We start from the raw sequence: 23,134 nt of genomic DNA, 5'->3' as shown, positions 1-23,134 counted from the left end.
CAGACGATTTGCAAAGGTTCACACATAGCAGTATATCATGAGAAGAGGAAAGTTGGAATAATGGAAGGTGACATTTGGTTGAGTTTCACCTCTCTGATGTTACAGAACATAAATTAGAAGTGACAGTGCTTTTAAAACACTGGATCAAATACATTTAACTGTAAACGATGTTCAGTGAAATGCAATGGTGGACAAACATTATGTCAATACATAATCACAAAAGAAGTTCTATTTCTCAAGTCAAGATGCAAGGAAAATCTGTTTGCCCAGAGACTGCATTAAGAGACACCCAAGATAATTTATAAGAAATAGATGAAACATTTGAAAGGATTTCACAAAACCACCAAAATTATTACTGGCTACAGATGTATATGCATTTTTACTATTTCCTAAAAGGTAAAATCTTTCATCTGTGTCTGTATATCTGTCCTTCAGATGACCCAAGTTGAAACCAAGTGCAAGTTTCAGATGGCGTTTGAAAAACTTTTGGGGAAAATATAATGCTGAATTAAAAGTGGCACTGGGGAATCAGACTCTAAAGCTACACCATGAATGAAATCAATGATAAACTATTTATTATACAGAATAACTGAAGTGATGGGACAAATGTTTTTCCAGAATAGCAGGATGATATTTTCAATTATTATTCTTACATGTTAGATCTATGCTAACCTGGATCATTTGAATATAGTGCATTATGCTTTGAAGTACACACAAGCATTCCCTTTGACAAAGACAAATAATGGCAAAAGAAAAACAAAATTACACTACAACAATAAAAAACAGAAAAAAAAAACTTTAGCTGAAACATGGAGCTGATGTTATGGGTAACCTGATTATCTTCTCTCCCACACTCTGCAAAGAAAAAGGATTAGAAATTAGATTAGAAGGATTAGTGTTTATAACTGATACATGTTTAATGTTATATACATTTAAAATCAATGCTACGTACATTTAACCAGATCATTACATGCTTTAAAATATATTTTTGGCTGTTGTTATTGAGCTTGCCAGTCTTTAAAGTCAAAAGAAAGTATCCTTAAAAGGGATAATATACCTGACATAAACTCCTCTTGAGATTGGGATCCTTGAGATCCTTGAGATCCTTGAGAGCCATGGGACCCTTGAGAGCCATGGGACCCCTGAGATGATTTGGACAGTCTATGACGGGTTTGCCTCTTTTCCCTCAGAATGCGCTGGAACTTAGCCATACGCTCTTTGTGAGTGGCATCGGTAGCCTTTTCCGGATTTACCTCATCAAGGATGTAGTTTTCCCTAATTGGACCTAACCGCACCTCATCTGTACAGAGTTCTGGGCCCAGTGGACTTACAGCCTGCCTTGGACAATGTTCTGGTGTTACGTCAATGCTGGACAGTTCCCCATCCGTTGGACATTCTCCTTTGGCCTGTGAAATCTCTAAAGAGTGATACTCAGTTGGGGTGCGGAGAGACTGGCTTGCATCATGTGGGGATGCTTGATGGGAGCTCGACATGTTCTCATGTGTCTCACCACAATCCATGTAGACCGAAGCCTCGCTTTCCTCCTCTGGAGTGCCAAAATGAGTGTGATTCTCTGTCAGGCTAACCTCTCCTTCTGTATACTCTGTTCTGGCCTCCTCCTTCTTGGGTTCACTGGCTTGTCTGACAGGAGATAGACATGCCTCAGACTCACTATCATCTTTAACACCTTGAGGGTTAGATCCTTCCAACTTTTTCAAAGCCCCTTTCACAGCTGACCTGAAAGTGACTACAGCCTTGCTAAAAGTTATCATGTCAAGACCTACATTTGGGGTGACAGCTGCACTATCAGGACCTATTTCAGAAGACTCTTGTGACAAAGATTCTCCTGTTTCATCCCTGGAGATACTATGATCTGTCCACTCCCTGTCCAAACTGTCAGAAGAGTCCAGATCAAGAGTGTCACCAGAAGATGGACAGTCATTGCATAGTGCATGTGGCTCCAGGTAACCATCATCACAGTCTGTCAAAAGCACAGTGGAGCAACTCAGACTCCTGGAGGGCTCACTACCCACTTCATTTGTACAAGCATTAATGGTGTGGTAACCAGAACTACATGAGTATGGGCAGTTTGTATAACAGTCACACTCCAAGTTTTCTCTCTCATTTTGTAGTACGTGGGGCATCCAGTCCACTATGCTGGAAGAACTAGAGGGAGTGTTGTATTGGTGTCCAAACAGCAGTGAAAGATGCTCAGAGCTGTTCTGTGAAGAATGGCCTGGTGTGCTGCTCTGTGTCTCTTCTGTGGCACACCTGTCCCAAACACCAAGACAATTATCTAGCTCTTCTCCACTGTTTGCACAAGAGCAGATGTCCTCCTCACTCCAACCTCCTTCTCCACTTGTACTATGCTGCATATCAACAGAAGAAGGCCACCTGTCACATTCCGTTTCCCCAGAGAGAGGACTTGCTTCTGGACAATTGGAACTGTGACACGATGACAAAGAGCTAGTGCTTTGGTAGCCATGGCCACGATGAAGCTCCATGTAGCAGGGGCCAGGTTTTGTAGGGCCTAGGATGTGCATGGTTGAACTCTTTTGCTTTGAGTTTTCTTGGTCTGTTTGCTGGTCCGATTGCAGAGTGGCTCTATTAACATGCCATTGTTTGAGTGATCTGTGAGATGGTACACATCCCGAATCTTTTCCACAATCTCCGCGATCCAACATTGGACTGGTGTCTCTCCCCTGAAGAGAAGTGATGGCGTTCTGTCTACCCAAGCTTCCTTGCCTGGTGCGGTGTGTTTGTGAAACAGGACTAGGGGGAGGTGCAACTGAAGCCCCAGAGTACAGCTCACCTATTTCACTGAGCACTGCATCGACACAACAAGATACTTCATCCACGGAGCCTCGTACAGATGTTAGATACTGCCTCAGGTCAGAAATTTCCTCCTGGATCTTGTTAATGCCTTTCAACTCTTTTAGTATATGCTCCACTATGTTACTAGAGTCTTGCTCCGTCTCCTCATCATCCATCTCCTTTTTCTCTTCATTTCGGATTCTGGGTAAACTATCTTCCCCAACCCTGATCCCATCCCGGCAATCAGAACGGCTGATTTCCTCAGACAGGGTGAGGTCATCTTTGGCGCAGGTAGAATCCACTGATGACAGGTCATAAAGGGAGTTATCCTCTGTCCCCTGCAGGTATTTTTGTAGCTTTCTGTGCAGGTTTCGCACCACTTTGGGGCTCAGAGATCTCTTTTCCTGCAGGTCTAGCCTTTTGGGCGAGAGTGGAAGTAGCTCTGATTTGTAGGGTTCGTCCTGTCCACTGATGTGTCCTCTGGAGAACATCCCTGAGAAGTGGCACTCTTGATCAGCTTTTTCCACACATGGACAAATCAACACCTCAGTGACTCCTCCTTAGGGTGGTGTTAGCATAAGCCAACATCTTAAACTTCAAATGACTGAGTGCCTGTACCGTGACTGACAAAAAATAATAAGTTATTTTTTTGACAAAGCAGTGAAAGCTCCAAGCACTGATATGCATTTGTTGTGTATTAATTAAATTTACTATAGGAATCACATTTGGACAGACGTTCTATTATGCTATTATTCTTCTATGTCTCTGCCGCAAAATAGCAGCCACACTTATTTACGAAACCACCAAGTCAAGAACATATTTTACATGCTACTAAAAAAGAGAAATGGAGTTTTTTTCAGACATCAATTTCATATTTTCGCATTTTTAATTACACTCATGAAAGTGAAATGAAAACTCAAATACATGTAAATAGTACCATTATTCATCCTACAATTTAGAAATTTACTGGATTTTTTATGACCAACAGACCAGATAGTTATGGAATAAAAAAACAAGAAGTAATTCCAATGTGTGACACTGTGATTACAAGTTATATTTCAACAGTTGACATATTATGGCTATTAATGTATTTGCTGACATTTGAGGTCAAAGTGAGAGACAACACTACTGTATACAAGTAGGATAGACAGTTTTTATAACTGACTTCTCAGTCAGAATAGCAACTTGCAGAATGAACACCATGCAGCTGCTTATCTCTGTAATTAGGATGCTTTGGAAAGGCAGCTCGGTAATTAGATGACAGGTCAGTTCTTTTCTCTAAGGCCATGTCATTCTTTTAAACCCATACCAGCTGCATGGCTTTATTCTGTAACTCTGAACCATCACTGTGCCTACATTAAAATAATTATTGAATACCTCAAAAATGCAACATAAATCTATCTGATGGAATCCCATAATCCAGGGATGCATTTACCATAGTCTAAATGTGTATTATGATTAATCTGCATCCACATTGTTTGAGTTGTTCACAAAAAGGTGCAACAGTTTAGCAATTACATGGATGTGTTTCATATTCTCCTTCCATTTAGTCATAGTATATATTAGACCAGCTCAGTGATACCATCTTCCACTGAGAATCACTATTTGGATAATCAAATCGAGAATGCAGAAATTCTTTATTTATGTCATGAAAAATTCATGCTGACCGTCCCTCAATATGAGAGAAAGGCATGAATACAGCTGCTTTAGATTTGTTGAACTAGTGAATATGAAACACTTTGGGGGTTTCTTGACACGTTAACGTGTTGACTGTTCAAAACATTTTCCCCACTGTTTGAATTAACAAGCTCACTACAATTATTGTCATTATTGTGTTGAGTACATTATTACCAGTACCATCACAGTAATAGCCTTTGGCAATCTCCTTTCTCTCCCTACTAAAAGTAATCTTCATTTTGAAGTTGACATCAAACAAAGAATCTCATTTCCTATGCACATGTAGATCAACAGACTACTGAAACAAGCTGTACATTTCTGTAGAAAAACTAAGACAGATATAACCTTTCTATGTACGTTAGTCAACTTTTTAGCCAGTTTTGGACAGTGTAACATCAATTAATACATTACCAATAAAAGTTTACACAAAATTAAGACTTAAGTGCAGAAAAGGACAAATACAAATACAAGCCTTACCTTATGAGAACAATTATAATTAATAACCTGTAGACATTATCTTGCAAGATCCATTAAATCCACGTGGAGGGTTGCTGAGCAGATCAGTAATGGTAACTTTCTGTTTCCCTTTAAAATGTAACAACTGATCCTCTTTAAATGACATGTATACAGAAGGGCTGAATCCCTCATTTCTACCACTGAAATGGCAAGTGGCGACAGTGGTAGACCACGATCACACAGCACTTCACCCCTGGTTAAGTAGCCATCCCTACTCCCCTCCCACCCTCTTGCATGCTTTCTCTGCTCGCTCTCTCCTTGAGTCCTCTGGCAATGTATTCCCACTAAGCTAATCTGAGACTGTGAGACTGCCAGCTCTCGGTCTCATTCACTCTTTTTCTGTTTCCACATCTGCCAGCCGCTGATATTAGTGATTTTGCTCTTTCTATTTATTCAAAAAAAGTGAAAACTCCCCTGATAAACCTAGCCGTACCAGTGGTTTCCCTGCACTAATTGATTTCCTCGCTTACTTTTACCTTGGTAATGAAAAATTGTAAAAAGGTAGGAATTTCTTCTCAAAAGGTTGGAGCTCAGTCTATGAAATATGGGTACTGAAACCAATACTGGAAAGGGGTCTGGAAGCCATCTCCACTTCCGACTCCATTTGCCCATGTGCCACTGCTGCCAAACATTTTTGAGGAAACTTGAAACATGCCACACATCTCATATATTTCTATTCTTTGAATACAAACAAGCATGCAAGGAAGTTTTACAGTGTCTTATTATGTTTATTACTGTTAAACTGCTAGATAGATTAACAACCAAATTCATTAGTCTTTTCAGCAATTAGACCTGTGTGTACCCAGTATCTCCCTTCATCCTAATAAATGGCAATTAGACAGCTTTCAACTTGCTTTCCATTTATACTTGTGTCTTCAATCACCCACCATTTACAGTTATAGTCGTAACTAGTCCATGCAAAGTAATCATTGTAATGGAGCTAATCAAGGTTCTATATGAGCAACTCCTTTACTACTGTGCCATAAAAACTTAATCAAGGGGATGAATCCCAGTTAGGGCTGAGCAATTCTGATGTTTTCTGATGTTGTGTTGTGTCTGATGTTTTTAAATAGACCATGATTTTTTTTTTTATGATGGGAAGACGAGAAATAAGAAGAGAGGCACTTTGCTGTGTTCAAGCCTGATTATTTCATTGTTTGTTGTCCCTAGACCAAAAAACATTGTTCTCACAAATACTGTATGGTAGTACAGATTCTATATAGAGGCTCAGTACGTAATACTCAGTGTCCACCTTCAAAGGGGCTATACTCGACATTCAGAACATTAATATTGCAGTAAACAAGTAATTGCTATGTGAAGTTATAGTGGAGTAATGGGGTCCTGAGCAGAGAATGAAGTCACACCCCTCTGTGTGTGTTGTAATCCAAGCTTCTCTGGTACTTGGTTATGACAACAGTTGCATATACAATGCATGCCTTGTGTGTCGGTATCAGATGCAGAGTGCCGTGACAAAACTGCAATTAAAATACCATGTTTGCAGAAAATATACAGATGGGTGAAACTAAATAATGCAATACAATCACCCTTACATTATTGTCGGGGTACCTTTGATGAGGCACTGAATCCCAAGTTGCTGCCCAGAAGCTATAAAATGTCTCTGTACTCAACAATTCCCAATAATATGTGTAATCATGAGGGCGCAGAGGAGCAAACGTGTTTTGTTGCAAAAAATAAAAAAAAAATCTAATATTATTCTAATACATTTTAGTGCATCATCTTAAACAACCAAAGAGGTTAAACTCAACCACTTTCAAAGAATTGCAAATGTGTGTACATGTGTAATCTTTGTGTTTATGTGATGGGTTAGGAAAGAAAAGGGTAGGAATCTCAGGCTTTAGAGGCAATGAGAGATCAGATATTGGTGGAGGAACTGAAGCAAAGCATTGCTTACCTCCCGGAGCTGAACCCTGACTTTATTGATGGCCTTTAACCACCGAACTCTGGATGGGGAGAAGGGTAATGGTGGCCCATCCTCACGAAACCTAGGTTACATGAATTTAAGAGTAGAGTGGCAACAAGAGATGAATACTATCTATCAGTTACCAAGTATCTTCATTATAGCATATAACGGAGCTGAAAAAACAGTACCTTAGGAGTTTGGAGGACCCTCGCTCTGCTGGAGTGTCATTTTTCAGGCCTTCTCCTACTTTAGGGGACAGCCTATGTATCTCCTGCTCACCGACAGAAGAGTGTCCATTGGTAGGAGGATGTTCAGTGGTGCGTAGTTGCCCATTGGTGGAGGGGTGAACGCTGGTACTGTGGTAGGAGTGGAAGGACTCCTCTAGTTCTGACCCTCCAGTACTCTCCTGGCCAGTCTCACTAAGCTGGGAGCTGGTCTGGCTCAGGTTGCCTGATGACCCAAAGCGACTACTTTCCACTGGACTATAATGTTGAGAGAAAGTGAGGAAAATATTTAATGTCAGAACACTTCTTTTCTGTTCACAAATGGGTGAAAGACTATTTTCAAATATTATTGTGTTTTATCTTTTTCCTCTAGCTCTCTAGCTCCACATTGGATAAGAGGGGATTGTTACATAAAAGTAATTCTAAGTACTTCTTCATTTTAGAATGTTTTGATGCTTTTTAAGTTGAAACAACCAACACAAGAAATGGTTTTTAAGATGTAATAATCCCCTCCCATCTACTAAGAATTATATGCAAACACTATTTTAACTATTGAGTAAAAGTCTGATTTTATTAATAACCCCTCTAAATTATAAATTGGTATAGGATACACACACCACACCATGGGCTAAAAAGACCCAACCTTGCAGGGGGGCTGTTGCATGTTGGAAAATAATGAAAATGTGCATTATACACTGCATATGCTTTTTCTACATTAGAACTGCATTTTTAAATAGAAATGGCACCAACAGTATGCTCTATTTTTTGAGGTGAGGCATGAATTCCACTGTTGCTGCTAGTCCTAAAAAGAATATATTTCTGCACACACTTATATCTGCATATTTTATGGTCAATGTCAATCCTTTCACCTGTCCACAGGACAGAACACATATAAAGGGCGTTTGATGGTAAGTAAGCTTGTGGACTTGTGAGGTTGAAGGACAGATGGATGTAGACAGTAAAATATGCAGAGATGATCTGTGTGTTTGAAATTGAAAGTGGCATTTAAAAGTCGCCCTCCTTGTAAGAGGCTGAATGCAGATTATATTTTTTTATGTTTCTTGGTTAAATGCTAAGGATTTACATAATGTGATTTATGTTATTAGATACACATAACAAAAATAATGTACATCAAATAAAAATAAAACAACTCAGAATTCCATGTTCAAACTAAATTTACATTATTTATAATGTCATGCAGTCATGCTAATATGTGTGTGTCTCATAACATTCGAACAACGATTGCTGAGACATTTTCTGAGGATATAACTAGTTGATTTGTAAGTGCAGAACTACTGTATGAGAACTACAATCAAAATGAACATCTTTTGAGGATGGAAGTTCCAGCGAACCATGAATCAGTATCATAGCACATAAAACTGTTTCTTTTTGATGAACCAATTAATTATTATTAGTAGGTTTGCTTGTGAGTTGACCATGAACATATAAATATGTAAATTTTGTTTTGGAATTCTGTTTTGAAATTACATGTAAAAGGATGTAGATACTACACACACACACACACACACACACACACACACACACACACACACACACACACACACACACACACACAGAGAGACAGACAGATGGAGACTGACACATATGCTCAAACTAAATATTAAATTCAAATAGTGGGGATGGACTGCAAAGCTGAACAGGGAATATGTTTGTTTCAAAATGTCAATGCATCATAAATGGTGAGGGGGAATTCCATTTATTATGCTTTTACTAGCCTTTTGGTATTCAATAGATCCTTCTTGCACTGGTTGTCCAGCTGCACTCCAGAGGTAGGACCTGCAGAGGGGTATGTTTCTACAAGCCCTTCCTTCTCCTTTGGGGACAGGGAGGCTGAAGGATCTACTTCAGGAGTGGAGATGCAAATCTGGGGGTTTGCTATATCATCTGTGGAACCTACCGATTCAGTATTTTGGGCATCAGATGTTGCAAACTTTTGTACAGTATGTGTTTGACCACTTGTTGGCTTGTTAGTTTTGGGCTGAGATGTTACAACTGGGACATCTTGTGGCTTGGGTGGCTCTGCCTGCCAAGGAAAACCTATTTTTGTTCCAAACAATGAAGTGGAGGGTGGCTCTCGTTTTCCGGCGACAGCTTTTTCCTCTTGAAATAAGCCTCCAGAAAAGGCTTTTATTCCTGAAAACAGACCACTCACTCCTTCTGTTTGAGGCATTGTTGGAGCACCTGATGATGTTGTTGATGAAAATAGGGATCCAAGAGATTTCCCTGCATCACTTTGTGTTGATATAAAACCAAACATAGACTTTGCTTGAGGTGGCTCTTCATTGTTGGGCAACTGATTAAATGCATGAGCTATATGAGTCTCTACTTCTTGGGTTTGAGGTGGGACTGATTTGTCACTTCCTTTAATTTCAGGGTCCCCTATAATGGCCATGGAATTCTCACGTATAATCTCTCCATCTGGTTTCTTTTTTTCAGTGTTTTCTAACTGATGGATGGGATCACATGCAGTGTTCATTGAAGTACTTGAGAGAGCAGAGGTTTCTACACAAACTGTGTCAAATGTCATCGCACTACTATTTGTTAAGCTACCAGATTCAACTTGCTTGTTATCCGGTAAGGTTGACTCTACTGTTTTATCTGTGCTAGTCCCAGGGCCAGATGGAGACACTTTTGATGACACACTTTCATTCTTAATCTGTGACTGTGGAGTAGTGGCATGCATTGGCTTGGGCCCAGCTGGCATTGTTTCAGATGGCTTAGGTGGTTGTCCCATACCCCCAAAAAAAGATCCGCCTATGCCCCCAAGTATTGATGCTCCAGTCTGTGATCCTGCAGTATGAGCAGTGACTCCTCCAAACATTCCTCCAAGTAAAGAACCACCAGGCTGTGCTGTTGTGGCAGATCCCCCAAACATCCCACCCAGTATCGATCCACCAGTCTGGGGACCTACAGACTTGGCAGCTGATCCTCCTCCAAACATACAACCTAACATTGACCCTCCAGTGGTGGGGGCTGTGGTTTGAGGACCAGACTGAGGAGCAGAGCCCTTAAATAAACCTAATAAAGATCCCCCAGTCTGGGGGGCTGCTGACTCAGTGTTGGAGCCTCCAAAAATACCTCCTAATAGTGATGCTCCACTCTGACCAGTAGCACTCTGCTGTTGCTGAGGACCGTCAGTGGGAGGAACTGTTGGTTTGAAAAGGGAGGACATAAAGCCTGTAACTGCATCTGCTGCTGAGTCACCAAGAGATTTATCTGGCTCTAGAGGCTTTTGTTGTCCTTGGATTATAGTACTGGCTGACTGAGTGGCTGGTGTTTCCTCTTCTACTTTAGTTTGTATTGTATCTAGACTTGGCTGGTCACTTACAAGCTCTTTTCCTGCAGGTTGTTGTGCTTCTGCACAGATTTCAGATTCTTTAGAATGAATATCATTAGCTTGGCTTGTTGGCTTGTTAGCATTTTGGCAATCAACGTCTGTGACATTGGCATCAGTTTTGGGTAGACTTGCCTCAAGACAATGCACTGTACTGTCAGGCCGCTGTAGTGTTCCTGGCTCCTCTTTGCTTTTGGAAGCAGGATCAAGTAAAGACATTTCAGGACCAGTAAGTGCTGGGGCAGTTTTATCTTCATCATTAGGTTTTGGTAGAACATCTAAAGAATTGTGGGTTATGGCAGTAGTTGAAGTTTTCTTGGCATCATTGGATTTGGGTATAGCTGTTGTAGTAGGTGTTGCAGGTGGAACAGATCCTCTGAGCATACCAGGCAAACCTTTATCAGGTGTCTCATTAGAAGCTGAAGCTCCGGGTAAAATAACACCCGGAAGAGATGTATCAGTCCCTGCAGGAGCTGTTTGAGAAGCTGATCCTTCAAAAATACCTCCCAATATAGAGCTACTATTTGGTGGCGCTGAAGTCTGGGTAGCTGCCCCACCAAACAATCCACTAAAGGACCCGCTAGTCTGAGTTGCTGCTGCTGAAGCTGTTGATCCTCCAAAAAACCCACCCAAAATAGACCCTGCAGTCTGAGATCCAGCGGCCTGGGAAGCAGATCCACCAAATAACCCCCCAAGTAAGGATGCTCCTGCCTGAGGGCCTGTTGTCTGTTGAGCAGATACTCCAATCTTAGCGGGGCCAACTTGAGGAGCAGCCTGAGGAGAAGATCCCCCAAATAAACCACCTAGTAATGACCCCCCTGTTTGAGAAACTGTTGTTTGGGGTGAAGTGCCCCCAAACATTGACCCTAATAGAGAATTTCCAGGCTGAGAAGATGACTGAGGAGCAGAACCTCCAAACAGAGACAACAAACCTTTGGCTGATGGGTCCTTTGGGCCTGATGATTCAGGGGCAGACCCTGTATGTGTAGGACCTATCTGGCTAGAACTATGTTCAGTGCTGGGGCCAGAAAATAATGAAAGCAAACCTTTTGCTGGACTGTCTGAAATTAATCCTGCTTGTGAGAGTGAAGCATTTGGCCCCGATCCACTGAACATAGACAGAAGGCCAGAAGCTGGTGGTTCTTTTGAGGGAGCAGGATCTTGGGGAGCACCTTCTGTGCTCATTTCCTTTTCAACAGTGACACATTCTGAATTTGACTTTATGGATGCAAGCTGTTTAGTATCTACAGTAGTATCAGTAGATGGGCTAACACGCACTTCACTTGGTATTTCACTGGTAGCCACTGCCATTGGCAAATGGCTACTGGAAAGAGATGACATTTGGGAAGAACCTTGTACTGTTGGTGGGTCTCTAGCATCAGTAACAATAACTGGAGTTTGTTGTGGAGGTGACACAATATCATTAAAAACAGAAAGTATACTATTTGCCGGTTCTTTGGGGGCTGCAGTCACTGGGGGAGTAGAGACAAGTTCCCTTACCCCAGCTCCTGATGTTTGAGGAGTACTCGGGCCACTAAACATGGAGAACAAAGCTTTTCTTGGACTTTCATTAGAGGTAGACAGGCCACCAAATATTCCCCCAAGAACAGAGGTGGCTGGCTGCCCTTGTGCTTCGGGCTGTGTTTGTTGTTTAGGTTGTGTCTGAGGTTCCACTTGTAGTACTTGAGTTTGTGATTGGGCCACTCTTTGTTGAGATAACGATGTTGGTGGCTGAGGTTGTGGGGGACTGGGTTCACTAAACATTGACAACAGTCCCTTCATTGGGCTTTCAGTTGAATTTGATGACCCAGGGAGAATTCCCCCTAAAAGAGATCCTGTTTGGGGTTGCTGTTGGGGGCTCTGGCCACCAAACATTGAAAAGAATCCTTTATTTGGGGGGTCTTTTTGTGGAACAGTTCTCTGTTGTGGTACCTCAGCAACAGGCTTGGTTTGAGGGGGAGGCTGAGGCTCAGGAGGACTTGATCCTCCAAACATTGATAATAAACTTCTACCAAGGGATTCCTGTTGAGAAGGCTGTGGAGCTACACTTGGTGAATGTGTCTGTGGCAGAGGCCCAGTTTTAGGTGCAGCCTGCGGAGGATTTGGTCCACCAAATATTGACAATATACTTTTACCAAGTGATTCTTCTTGTGGAGCTGTAGCTGATGCAGATGATTGAGATGTGGGTCCAGATTGAGCAGCTGCTGTTGATCCTGTCAGCATTTCTCCAATTGAAAATCCAAACAGTCCACCAGATGGTTTAGTTCCTGCTTCATGTTTTGTCTGTTCTGTACCTGGCACAGTTTCTGAACGGCTTGTAGGAGGGACGGTGGAAGAACTGGGAGAAAATGTTTGGGATATACTTTTGTTTGGAGTTTGGTTTTGTGCGGGCCGTGAGGTAGCACTTTGGTCCATTGTTTTTTGTCTCTGTATACCCTTAGGTCTATTTACTGATGTCAGTGAACCCTCTGTAACACTAGGTTTCATTTGCGGTTTCTGTGGTGGAGATGGTTCAGAACTAAATAGGCTGCTAATTGAGCCAAAGAGATTTGACACTCCTGTAGCCTCTTTATTTGTAGGAGCATTGCTGCCAGGTTTGCTCTGCTCATTGGTATTTGTCTGAGAACTTTTCTGAGGATCTGGCATGGATTCTTCTATTCCCACTGCAGACTTCAAAAAGTTCATCAAGCCTGCCTGCTGTTCAGATGGTTTCTCCACTGGTTTATCCACTGGCTTCCCAGCTGTAAGTTGTCCAGGTGGTCCAGGTGCAATAACATGTGCTGGGACTTTGGGCTGGGTTGGTGGGCTTGCTTGTTGTACCATGGTAGCCTGACGTGAAAGCCTAGGTTTCTGTGAAGCTGCATGTGATTGAATTGAGGGGTGAGCAGCTGGAGCACTTGTTTGTACTGTGGGCAAAATTATTTTCTGTGTGGTAGCTGATGCCTGAATTTGTTGTTTAACAATTAAATCTGGCTGAGTCACATCAGCAATAGATTCCTCTTTGATGATCTTTGACTTAAGGCTTTGGAAACCTGATGTAAGAATGCTCTTTGAATTTTTATCAGGAGCTTTATCACAAGAGGATATGCTAGTTTTGTTTAACTCTGCCTGTGAGGTTTTGCCCACAAACGAGGAGATGAGGGAAGAAATATTTTTGACTTGACGATTAGGTAGTTCTTTTCCGGGAGAAACTCTCTCCCTCCATTCATTATCTGATACATCATCTACATGCTTCACTGTTACTCCAGTGGATGAACGCCGCCGTTGGCTAGGCTGGTAACAGTTGTAAAATAGCTGTTGATTGGAATTTGTGGCCGAAGCGTTTAGGGAAACAGCAACCTTTTGGGCAAGAAATGTCTTCATGTCCTGGTTGTTCCAGTAAGGGGCGGTGGTGTCTTTATTACGACAGGAAAGGTCAAGAACATCTTTGCATTGGTCTTCATTGACATAACTGTGTTGTCTTGGATCTATTCTGACTTTGTTTAATCTGTAAGATGAGAAATCTACACCTTGTTGCCTTTGTGACAGAAACGAATTTTCATACATTTGTGAAAACTGCTCAAGATTTAAATTCATGATCTGATTTCCTTTTCTATAGGCAGCAGACAAATCTAGAGGGGCATTAAGAAGCTGAGAGTCATTGTGATCTTGACCAGGTAGCCAAAGAAGCTCGTCCTCATTGTAAAGTGGAATTTTAAAGCCACACACTGAAACCATTTCACTGTTTAGCCAAGCACTGGGAAAACCATCTAATTTCTGTGCATTTCCCCAAGACTCGTCTTCAGGGGCACAAGCATACACATATTCACCTGCTGCATCTGTAAGCAAGGCATAAATGTACTCATGATCTGTGTAAACAAAGTAGCCACAGTCACCATATTCGGCTGGCCACCACATACCTTGCTCCAAAAGGGCAAGCCACTGCTGATACCACTCAGTGTCTTCCAGGTACAGAGATTCTTCCGTCTCAGTTTTAGGAATCGGGGGACAGCTTGAATCTATTGGTCTATTAAAATTAATCAGACTCTGATGCGACATGCCGTCCGTATTGAAAGTTTGTAGGACTGCTTTATCCATTCCATATTGCCAATTAGCCGCATAAGATAAGGTTGGTGCAGTCTCCTCATAATAACCTTCATGATATGAAACACCATTCAAGCTGTAAGTGCTGCCATCATTAAACGAGTGCCATTTCCCAAACTTTGCATTACTCTGTTTATTGGTTAAGTTCAATGCACCCTCCTCATCATGTGAATATGTTATGTTTCCCAAATCTCCATGGCTGTTCCATAATTTTCTCTTGGGATTTGGATCATAATTCCTATGTCCCTCAAACTGATATGGTTGAATTTGCTCTTGGCAAACAACACCTTGCCATGGTGTGGAAGAGTTAAATGGCTGATATGCATTTGAGGAGCTGCAGGGAAGAACAGATGCCTGTAATGACACACCATCACAGCTCTGTCTGTACACTTGATCCTCTGCCTGGAATTGATAATTCAGTGACTCATTCTGAAACTGCTGCCAGAGAGCACTTTCACGGATCCACTGGTTTTCATCATAGGAGGGACTTGTTCCATAAGGGGATAACTGACCATGGTAAATGCTGTGCTCTGTTGCTCCATACAAGGATGAAGTGCTTCCACCAATGAATGGCTGCATGTTGGTTGCTGAGAAAGGTGTATGACTTTGCAAAAGGGACTGGATATTTCCTGTACTATAAGACATTGGGGGAACTGACTGAAGTGAGCCAGAATAATTTAACTGAGACACATTACCTGTGCTAATTGAGGAGTATGTTGCTTGATTCTGAAGAGATCTTGCAAAAGTGGCAGATGTTCTTAAGTCTAAACTCTCTGTATTCATTGAGACAGGTGTACTGATTAAAGCGCATCTGTTTTGTCCTGGATTAGAAGAATATTGGACCACTCTTTGACAGCTGTCCCTTCCTTGCTGGGCAGGTCGCAGAATCCTCTTTCTTTCCTCTTTCTCTGCATGTTCTTGTGAGAATTGTTGCGTAACATTAGTGTGCAACTGTTTTTGTAGTGGGGTTGTCATAGTATCTGTGTAATTATTGGCTTTTTGATGTAGTGATTGTCCTGTTGATGTCTGACAGGTTGAGGTAACGTTTTCAGATGATTTAGTTAACTTGTTAAACAACCCTGAGAGCACTCCTGATTGACTTGCTGTCTCACCCTGTGTTTCAGCAGTCTGGCTGCTTGGCACTTGGATTTGTTGTTGTGTCTCATAAATGCTTTTGGGCTGCTGCTGTTGAGCCATATTTTCTGAGGAGGATTTGAATAATCCAGAAAGCAGACTTGCTTGAGTTGTTTTTTGTGTTGAGCTGCTTTGTTGTTGGTTTTGGTTGGACACAGGTATATCACTTGCCCATGGTTGCTCATGGCTGGATTTACTTGGCATAGTTCCATGCTGTTGAGCTGATGTATGTTCTTGTGCCTTTATGTTGTCGGCCGAAGCAAATTTAAAAAGACCCGATAAAAGACCACTTTGTTGGGGCTTTGGTTGCTGGAGTGGAACTGTTTGTTGTCGAGTAAAGCCTGGTTTACTCGTCTCCTGTTGGACAACTTGCTGACTTGATGCTCTATTCTTGAGATGAGGCCCTTGGTTTGGATTTTGACTATTCTGTTGGTTGAGAGCCCCTTGATTATGTTGAACACTGCTTTGTTGGTGCTGCAATGTTTGGCTGCTTGAAACATTTTCAGAGGATGCAAATTTAAACAAGCCAGACAACAGCCCCTTTTGCTGTGATTGTGTTTGCTGCGTTTCATCTGAAGTCTGCTGCTGACAAGAGTCATTTCCAAGGATGTTCCCCTGTTTTGCAGCTTCAGAAGGCTGTACGTTTTGTGCTATATTTTCTGTTGATGAAAACTTCAATAGCCCTGAGACAAGGCCTCCAATCCGTGGTACTGAAGAACTTTGTTGGGAGGGAGTGTCATTAGAAAACGGTGGGGGATTACTGCTCCTGGGTGGGGGATTGTTATGGGAAGCCTGCTGTGGCAAATTGCCGGATAGGTCACTGGTAGAGCCAAATTTAAGAAGTCCAGATAGCAGTCCTGCTTGTTTGGGTTGATTAGGGCCCATGTCCTCAGTTGAGCTCCCTTTAAAAAGACCTGTCAACATTTTTTGTGATTCAGGCTGATTGGGAGCTTGATGCTGCGTTCCATGAGGGGTAGCTATGGGTTTCTGATTTGACATGTGTCCTGCTTGTGAGCCATATGGCACTTTGCTGTTTTGACATTGCTGATCACTGGTTAAATTCTGGTTTGAGACAGAGGGAACTGAGGTAGGCTTAAATATGCTGGAAAACCATCCTTTCTCAGTGTCCTGGGGCACGGTAGAATTCTGTGTTAAAGTAGTGGAGGGTGCTGAAGTTGAATCATGATACGACTGCACAGGATTGTGTGTTTTCAAGGAGGAACCAACATCTTCACTGGATGCAAACTTTAAGAATCCAGAGAGCATGCCTCCCTCTGTCTTGGGATGTTGCTGACTGGAGGCATTTTCAGACGAAACAAAAGGAAGTTTTAGCTTACTGCTCAATAATGGGTCCTCCACAGGTCTCTGTAGTTGGGGATCCTCTGTTGACCTAAATACTGGATAAACTGCCACAGGTGGAGCTCCCTGGGGTGGAATGGGGACATCAGGTGTAATCAATGAACTCAAGGATCTCTTGAAAGGGCTAAAGAATCCAGTGCTTGCTGGTTGTGCTTGGCCAGTTGACCTTGCTGGAATAGGCACATTTTCTTGTTTGTAAATCATTCGATTTGTTCCGCCATGTACATTTTCATCTTGTGTTTGTTTCCAATTTTTCACTTGCAAGGAACTTCTTAATTTTTCGGATTTGTCTTCTCCTTCTGCTGTCATTGACTCTTTACCTTGATAACCACATTTCCCATGCCACTGTGTATGGCCTTGAGAATATGTTGACTGTGGTGCCTGTTCAGTTGGGTTTCCATTATTCCCTGCTGAAAAAAGCTTTAAAGGATTCAATTTTCCCAAGACTGAGTTTCCTGGAGCACCGTGAGGGTTTGTTACAAACTTGTGCGCATCTTCCTTTGTACTCGTTTGAGTGTTTGTTTCTTGATGATGACCTTGTGTCTTGGCAACTTGTGGTGGCTGAGAAGGCAAAGAAGAACTGAATGATTTTTCATGATAACTTTCTACAGGAGATATAACAGCTACAGGAGCTGAGCTATTTGATTTAGGAATAAAGGACAGCAGTTTTGATAGTCCAGCTTGGTTGGAGGGTTGTGTAGATGGTGCTTGGGGAGATGGGACAGGCTGTTTGGTGCTACCTCCAACTCTGTCAGTGAGAGAACTAAATAATGAGCTCATGGCACTTTTTACTCCTAAAATGCCCTGATCCGAAGGAGTGTGTGATTGGGGTTCTCCTCTTGGATCCTTTGATGAACTATTTTGGTCCTCTCCAAAAGAATCAGTTCCATAGCTACCCAGAGATGAGAGCCTAGATTTGCTTGATTTAGGAAGGGAACCATACTTGCTAATTTCCTCCTCTTTTTCAGCCAGGTATTCAGAAACTGTTTCAACTAGACACTGCAGCTCATCCATAGGGTCTACATATTCATCACTTGGTTCCTCTACAGGTGAGAGCATTGCCTCCGGAGCCCATCCTCCAAGTTTAGCTTTTCCATACTTCTTCTCTCGAGGACCCTGAGAATTTTCTGAATCACAGGATAAAGAATACCTGTCTTTGTAATGTCTTGCTTTCTCTGGGTGAAAATCTTCTGGTGTAAAGGCAATATCATCAATATCCTCATCTGCTCCTATAGAGAAGTGCAGATCCTCAGAGCTCTCTAAATCAAAATCAAACCGTGCCCTCATTCTAGCATCTTGCTCTTTTTTGTATGCCACATAATTCTCCAAAGTGTTGTCTAGCTCATTTTTCGCCCACATCCTTGTCTTGTAGAGAAGCCCATTCTGGTATGGCCTGAGGCATGATGTCATATGCTCCTCCTCCTGCTGCATCTCAACTACCTGCCGCATAAACAGCTCCCCTCTCTTCTCACGGAGCAGTTCAAGGTCAGAAGGAAAAGCCTCTTCTCTCATTCTGTCTGCCTTTATACTAAGCAACCCTCCTGGGTCCCTTATCTTTTTCTTACGCCGCCGATCAATAGTTTCATAGCCCTCAGGGTAGGTGGCAGGCTGAAAACCAGTGCGTTGAGAATGTAGACATATAGAGGAGCGTGATGGCTCAGGGTAGGGTGTTCCCATTCGAAGGATAACATTGTCTTCCTCATCATCCAAGAAGGCACTCAGCTGGGGCTTGCTCTGCCCTTTGTATTTGTTTTCCCAATCTTCAACGCCCATGCCAGAATCTACAGGTATACTTTTGACTCTTCCTTTCTGGTTTAGTGATCTAATTAAGGTTAAGGAATGAATTTAACAAGGTGGTGGGAAAAGATACAGGAACAAATAAGAGGAAGCAAACAAACAAGAAGAAAAAATGCAAACACAAGTTAAGCAGTACGATAAATGGAGAAATTAAGACGATAATTACTAAATAGTTTCTTACAAATGGGAGGTCACAATTCATCTTAATTATCAATGTTGTAAAAATATGACATAATCTTGTAATATCTGATAGCTAAGCCTCACTGAAAACCAATTGCAGATTACAGTGTTACACATTTCAGTGTGCATGGGTTGTTTCTCCGTAAGTGTGAGTGTGTGTGTGCCCCTATGTTTGCAGGCGTCACTGTGAATTCAGATCTTTGTAAATCCCTACAGCAACATGCTTATCAGCACTTCAACACTCAGCCTGCAACAGTGTTCATGAGAACTGCATGCATATCACAACCATATGGTGTACACTGAACAAGTTTGTAATCACCAAAGTAGACAGAGAGAGTGAGAGAGACAGAGTGTGTGTGTGTGTGTGTGTCACTGACCCACTCCCTCAATGTGTGACAGAGGGACATTTAGCAACTTTAACCAACACAACAGACCCTCAAGACAAAAAGAAACAGGAACAATGAGCTTTCCCTGGCTGTAATCCCTGTTTTTCTGATGTAGAATTATCCGGATAAACTTCCTATCAGTCCACACAGGCAGCTTTGCAGCAGGCTCACTGGCACATATGTAGTTCAAGACAATCCACGAGCGCACTAAAGTAGATTCCATGCACTGAGACCATTTGTCTTATTGACCAAAATTGGCCTCAGAACAGCTGTGTACTGGTAACAATAACAATGTATTAATATTTCTATAGCAATAGTATCACTGATATTGTCTTTTCCTCCTACATTGAAAAGTATGTATTTACATTGAAATAATGCTTTTTGTAACAGTCACCACACACACTTTTAGCCATCCCAAAAACATTCTGACTACAAATAGTGGAATATGCCTTGTGATGTACCAGGACAATCACAATAATAATAATAATAATAATAATAATAATAATAATAATAACAATAATAATAAATGAATGCACTTTAGCATCTAGGCTGGAGATACAGGGTGTGACAAAATCCATTTCACCTCAAGAGTAGGCCTACAGATCCCTCCTGGTCAACTGAAGCAGCGGAATAAACCTACCCTAATCTACTACGGCACATAGGAAAGCTAGCTCATAGAAAAAAATAAAAGTGCAAAGGCCCAGTTGGACTCTTGGTCAGGCAAAACTATGAAAGAAATAAACTGGAAATTAAAATGACTACTTATGCCACTGTAAATCTGAAAGTGGATGTCTACTTTCTTTTTTATAGAGAGAAATTAAATACCGTGAGAGACTGTGAGGGAATTTCTGAGTGAGTTTGAGTAAGCGCGGGTGTTAGTACACAAACATTTGTTCTTTTTACAAGTAAACTGTTGGAATAAATTTAACCTTGAAATCCAACCTTACTGAAACTTGTACTACTGCAGTCTGAGTAAACTGCCTACATGTGTGTGACTGTGGGAGAAAGTGAATGTTTCATCTAGAGTGACTGAGAAAGTCTCTGTGGATACTCCGTCTACCTGGTTCCTCTCTGGTCCCTGTAGTCCAGGTCCAAACTGTGGACAGAGTCTGTGCAGGAGTCTGGGTGGTGCGTCTGCTGCTGCCGAGGCCCCATGGGATACTGGTGCAGGGAGGAGTTGGGCTGAGCCGTTGTGTGGTAACGTGGAGGCAGGCTGTTACTCGTCTCACTGCGGTAGTCGCTATCCCGGTCGTCGACAGCACTGTCCTGGTCATCCAGAGCTACAACAGGCGAGCAGGCCGAGCAGAATAAATGAAACTTTCCTGAAACATTAGTAAGTTTGTTTCCTGTGACAGCAAGCATCTTTCAAATCAGCATTAACCCATGTCAACGCTGAGGATGCATCCTAGCTTAAATGTTGCCTATCTGGACAACAACTGTTAGGAGCTGAAGAAATATACAAACTGGGGTCAATAGGGAGGCTGTGAGGGAACTCACTTTCAACAAACTATAATCCCCTATATGTGCAAGCTGTCCTGCTAAGAAGAAATTGGAAGACATTGAGCGGCTCTTAATCAGCGTTTGTATGTAGATACTGTTGTTGTATCATCAATGCATTGAAAGATACAGAATTCACAGATATATATAGCTATAGAAATTGAATCTACATTTGCATTACCCTTACTTCCAACAGTGTGATGGTGTTTTTATTGAATAACTTTAACACTTATAATAACAGACCAGTGTTGCTCATAAGAAGAGCAATTATATAAACTTTTTGAAAGTGACATTGCAAACTCCAACAACGACCAAAGGAAAACTGTTTCAAGCGTTATCCATGAGTTTGCCGTCCGCTGGAGGGGACGGCTGAGTTTATCTTTTCAAAGAGATAAAGTGAGAGGGTGGAGGATAAACTGATACGGTTGATATCTGGGAGGACAATAAACATGTCCAGGTGACATTAACTTTAGCAAAGACTGTGAATCAGTTTCATGATGCAACTGCAACGTACGCCCTTTAAGCTTTGATAAGGGCTCTGTTGTTTAGCAGACTTTCAGAAGTATTCATATTGGTATCGCTATGCATGTCCAAATATGTTTGAGCTCAGTATTCTCATTGAATTCAAACACAAAAAGAAAGATGCATGGAGCTTAATTTTAAGGGACAGAGGGAAAACATGTGTGTTATGATGAGTTGTCCTAACTCTCCTATTCTAGGACGTGTGCTAAACCACTAATTTAAAGATACAATATACATGGGTTATGAAGATTACATGACATTAGCACAAAGCATAAAAAGGAAAACAGCAAAAGCAGAAAAGGAAGTAAAAAGGCAAAAGAGGGATTGGGGAAATCATTGAGGAAACTCAGATGTCAATAATGAAACAAAAAATGCATGGAAACCTTATAGACTATATGGTATTGAGGAATATAGGGCATTAGGACATGCAGAGGGCACTGAGGATTGGCCAGGGGGAGAATTACATGAAGTTTTTTTTTTTTTTTTTTTTTACATACTCAGTGGGTCAGCCCATCCGAAATAGTTGCCTGGTGAAAGTGCAGATGTTACAAGTGAGAGGTACAGTCAGAGGAGGCAGGGGTTGTGAAAAAAGTGTCCTTGTGTTGTAACAGTGAGACTATTGAACATGCTTTTGGTTATTTGTAGCAAAAATATATAGACAGGCTGAACTTGAAAGTCTTCATTTTCAACCCTGATGAAGAGGATTTCAACGGTTACTACATTAGGCAGCACAACAGGGTTAAGAAAGTGAGAGGAAATAATATCAAAGCCTTAAAACTATAAGAGTAGAGGATTGGCTCCATCTAGAGGCCATGAGGAGCACGGGCAGGCACCTTAGACCATTAATATTAATAAATATACATCTATGTCTATGGCAGGCACACTCACAGCACTGGGAGGCCGCAAATGGCAGTGGGCGACTCTGTACGTCCTCCTGAAGAGGGTACTACGGAGGAGAAAGGGAGAAAAATTGCAGGCGACAAGTATGGTTTTCATGTCGTAGTATTGCTATTCTTACCACAGTAGTTCACTCGCACCACCATCAACAGTTGCAACTAAAATAAATACAGCAGTTCTGCGTCATTAGCACAACAAGTAGTAAACAGGAACATACAATACATACAGTATATCCTTTAGAACAAAATATTATTGATTGATTTAATCTGCATACTTAACTGTGAAAAAAGAAGCACTCAAACCAGCGGGACATGCAGTAAATTTATCATTGTAACACACAGATGCCCTGTTATTTTTACAAACAGATAAAAGTAGTAAATCCCTTTTAAATGGCACTTTACCTCATCATGGATTTGCATGGTATTGATGCGTTCCAGCTTGCCTGTCCAGTACTGTGCCTCATCATCTGGGATGTCTGGTGTCAAAATGCGCAAAAAACAAACATGCATGAGAACCTGTGTTTATAGAGTACATCTGGCTCTGTCAGATTTCAAGCATAACGTTCCGGCATGCCATCATAATACATTCATGCCAGTTTAATTTCTCATGAGCCTGAGGAATGAGGAAATGAAAATAGCTGGCTACTGTAGCAGAGGCCACAAACTGTTAAAGAAGGAGGATCGGAAACACAAGGAACATTTTACATTATACCGACAGAGATCTATACCGACAGAGATCTATACCGACAGAGATCTATACCGTCAGAGATCTA

At 41.7% G+C, this 23,134-nt stretch overlaps 2 protein-coding genes across 9 annotated transcripts in view; both read right to left on the bottom strand.

The window, feature by feature from the left end:
* The window catches only part of LOC116704088 (protein unc-13 homolog B), a 97,341-nt gene that overhangs the window by 26,859 nt on the left and 47,348 nt on the right, over positions 1–23,134 (bottom strand). For 3 of the 8 annotated variants that reach the window (XR_004335582.1, XR_004335583.1, XR_004335585.1), the window contains 7 exons: positions 22,764–22,837; positions 22,354–22,411; positions 21,963–21,992; positions 20,507–20,726; positions 8,889–18,905; positions 7,117–7,410; positions 6,920–7,010 (listed from right to left, as the gene is read on the bottom strand). The gene's annotated coding sequence lies outside the window, so the exon portion shown is untranslated. The remainder of the gene's footprint in view (positions 1–6,919; positions 7,011–7,116; positions 7,411–8,888; positions 18,906–20,506; positions 20,727–21,962; positions 21,993–22,353; positions 22,412–22,763; positions 22,838–23,134) is intronic. The other 5 variants (XR_004335584.1, XR_004335586.1, XR_004335587.1 and 2 more) reach the window with 4 other exon arrangements.
* LOC116704093 (uncharacterized) lies at positions 368–3,427 on the bottom strand. The gene is made up of 2 exons (XM_032539328.1): positions 1,058–3,427; positions 368–855 (listed from the first exon to the last, which is right to left on the bottom strand). The coding sequence occupies exons 1-2, from the start codon at positions 3,303–3,305 to the stop codon at positions 668–670; spliced, it is 2,436 nt and encodes an 811-aa protein (XP_032395219.1). The 5' UTR covers positions 3,306–3,427; the 3' UTR covers positions 368–667.

Source organism: Etheostoma spectabile, chromosome 16 (assembly GCF_008692095.1).
Source record: "Etheostoma spectabile isolate EspeVRDwgs_2016 chromosome 16, UIUC_Espe_1.0, whole genome shotgun sequence".
Classification (NCBI taxonomy): domain Eukaryota; kingdom Metazoa; phylum Chordata; class Actinopteri; order Perciformes; family Percidae; genus Etheostoma; species Etheostoma spectabile.
Note: the sequence above shows the minus strand (reverse complement) of the source record. Positions and strands in the feature narration are given on the sequence as shown.

Bases quoted from the DNA above. Each gene is read 5' to 3' on its own strand.
- LOC116704093 (XM_032539328.1), bottom strand. From the start codon at position 3,305: ATGTTCTCCAGAGGACACATCAGTGGACAGGACGAACCCTACAAATCA. The intron at 856-1,057 runs GTATATTATCCC...TTTTCTTTGCAG, and splicing joins TCAAGAGGAGTTTATGTCAG to AGTGTGGGAGAGAAGATAAT.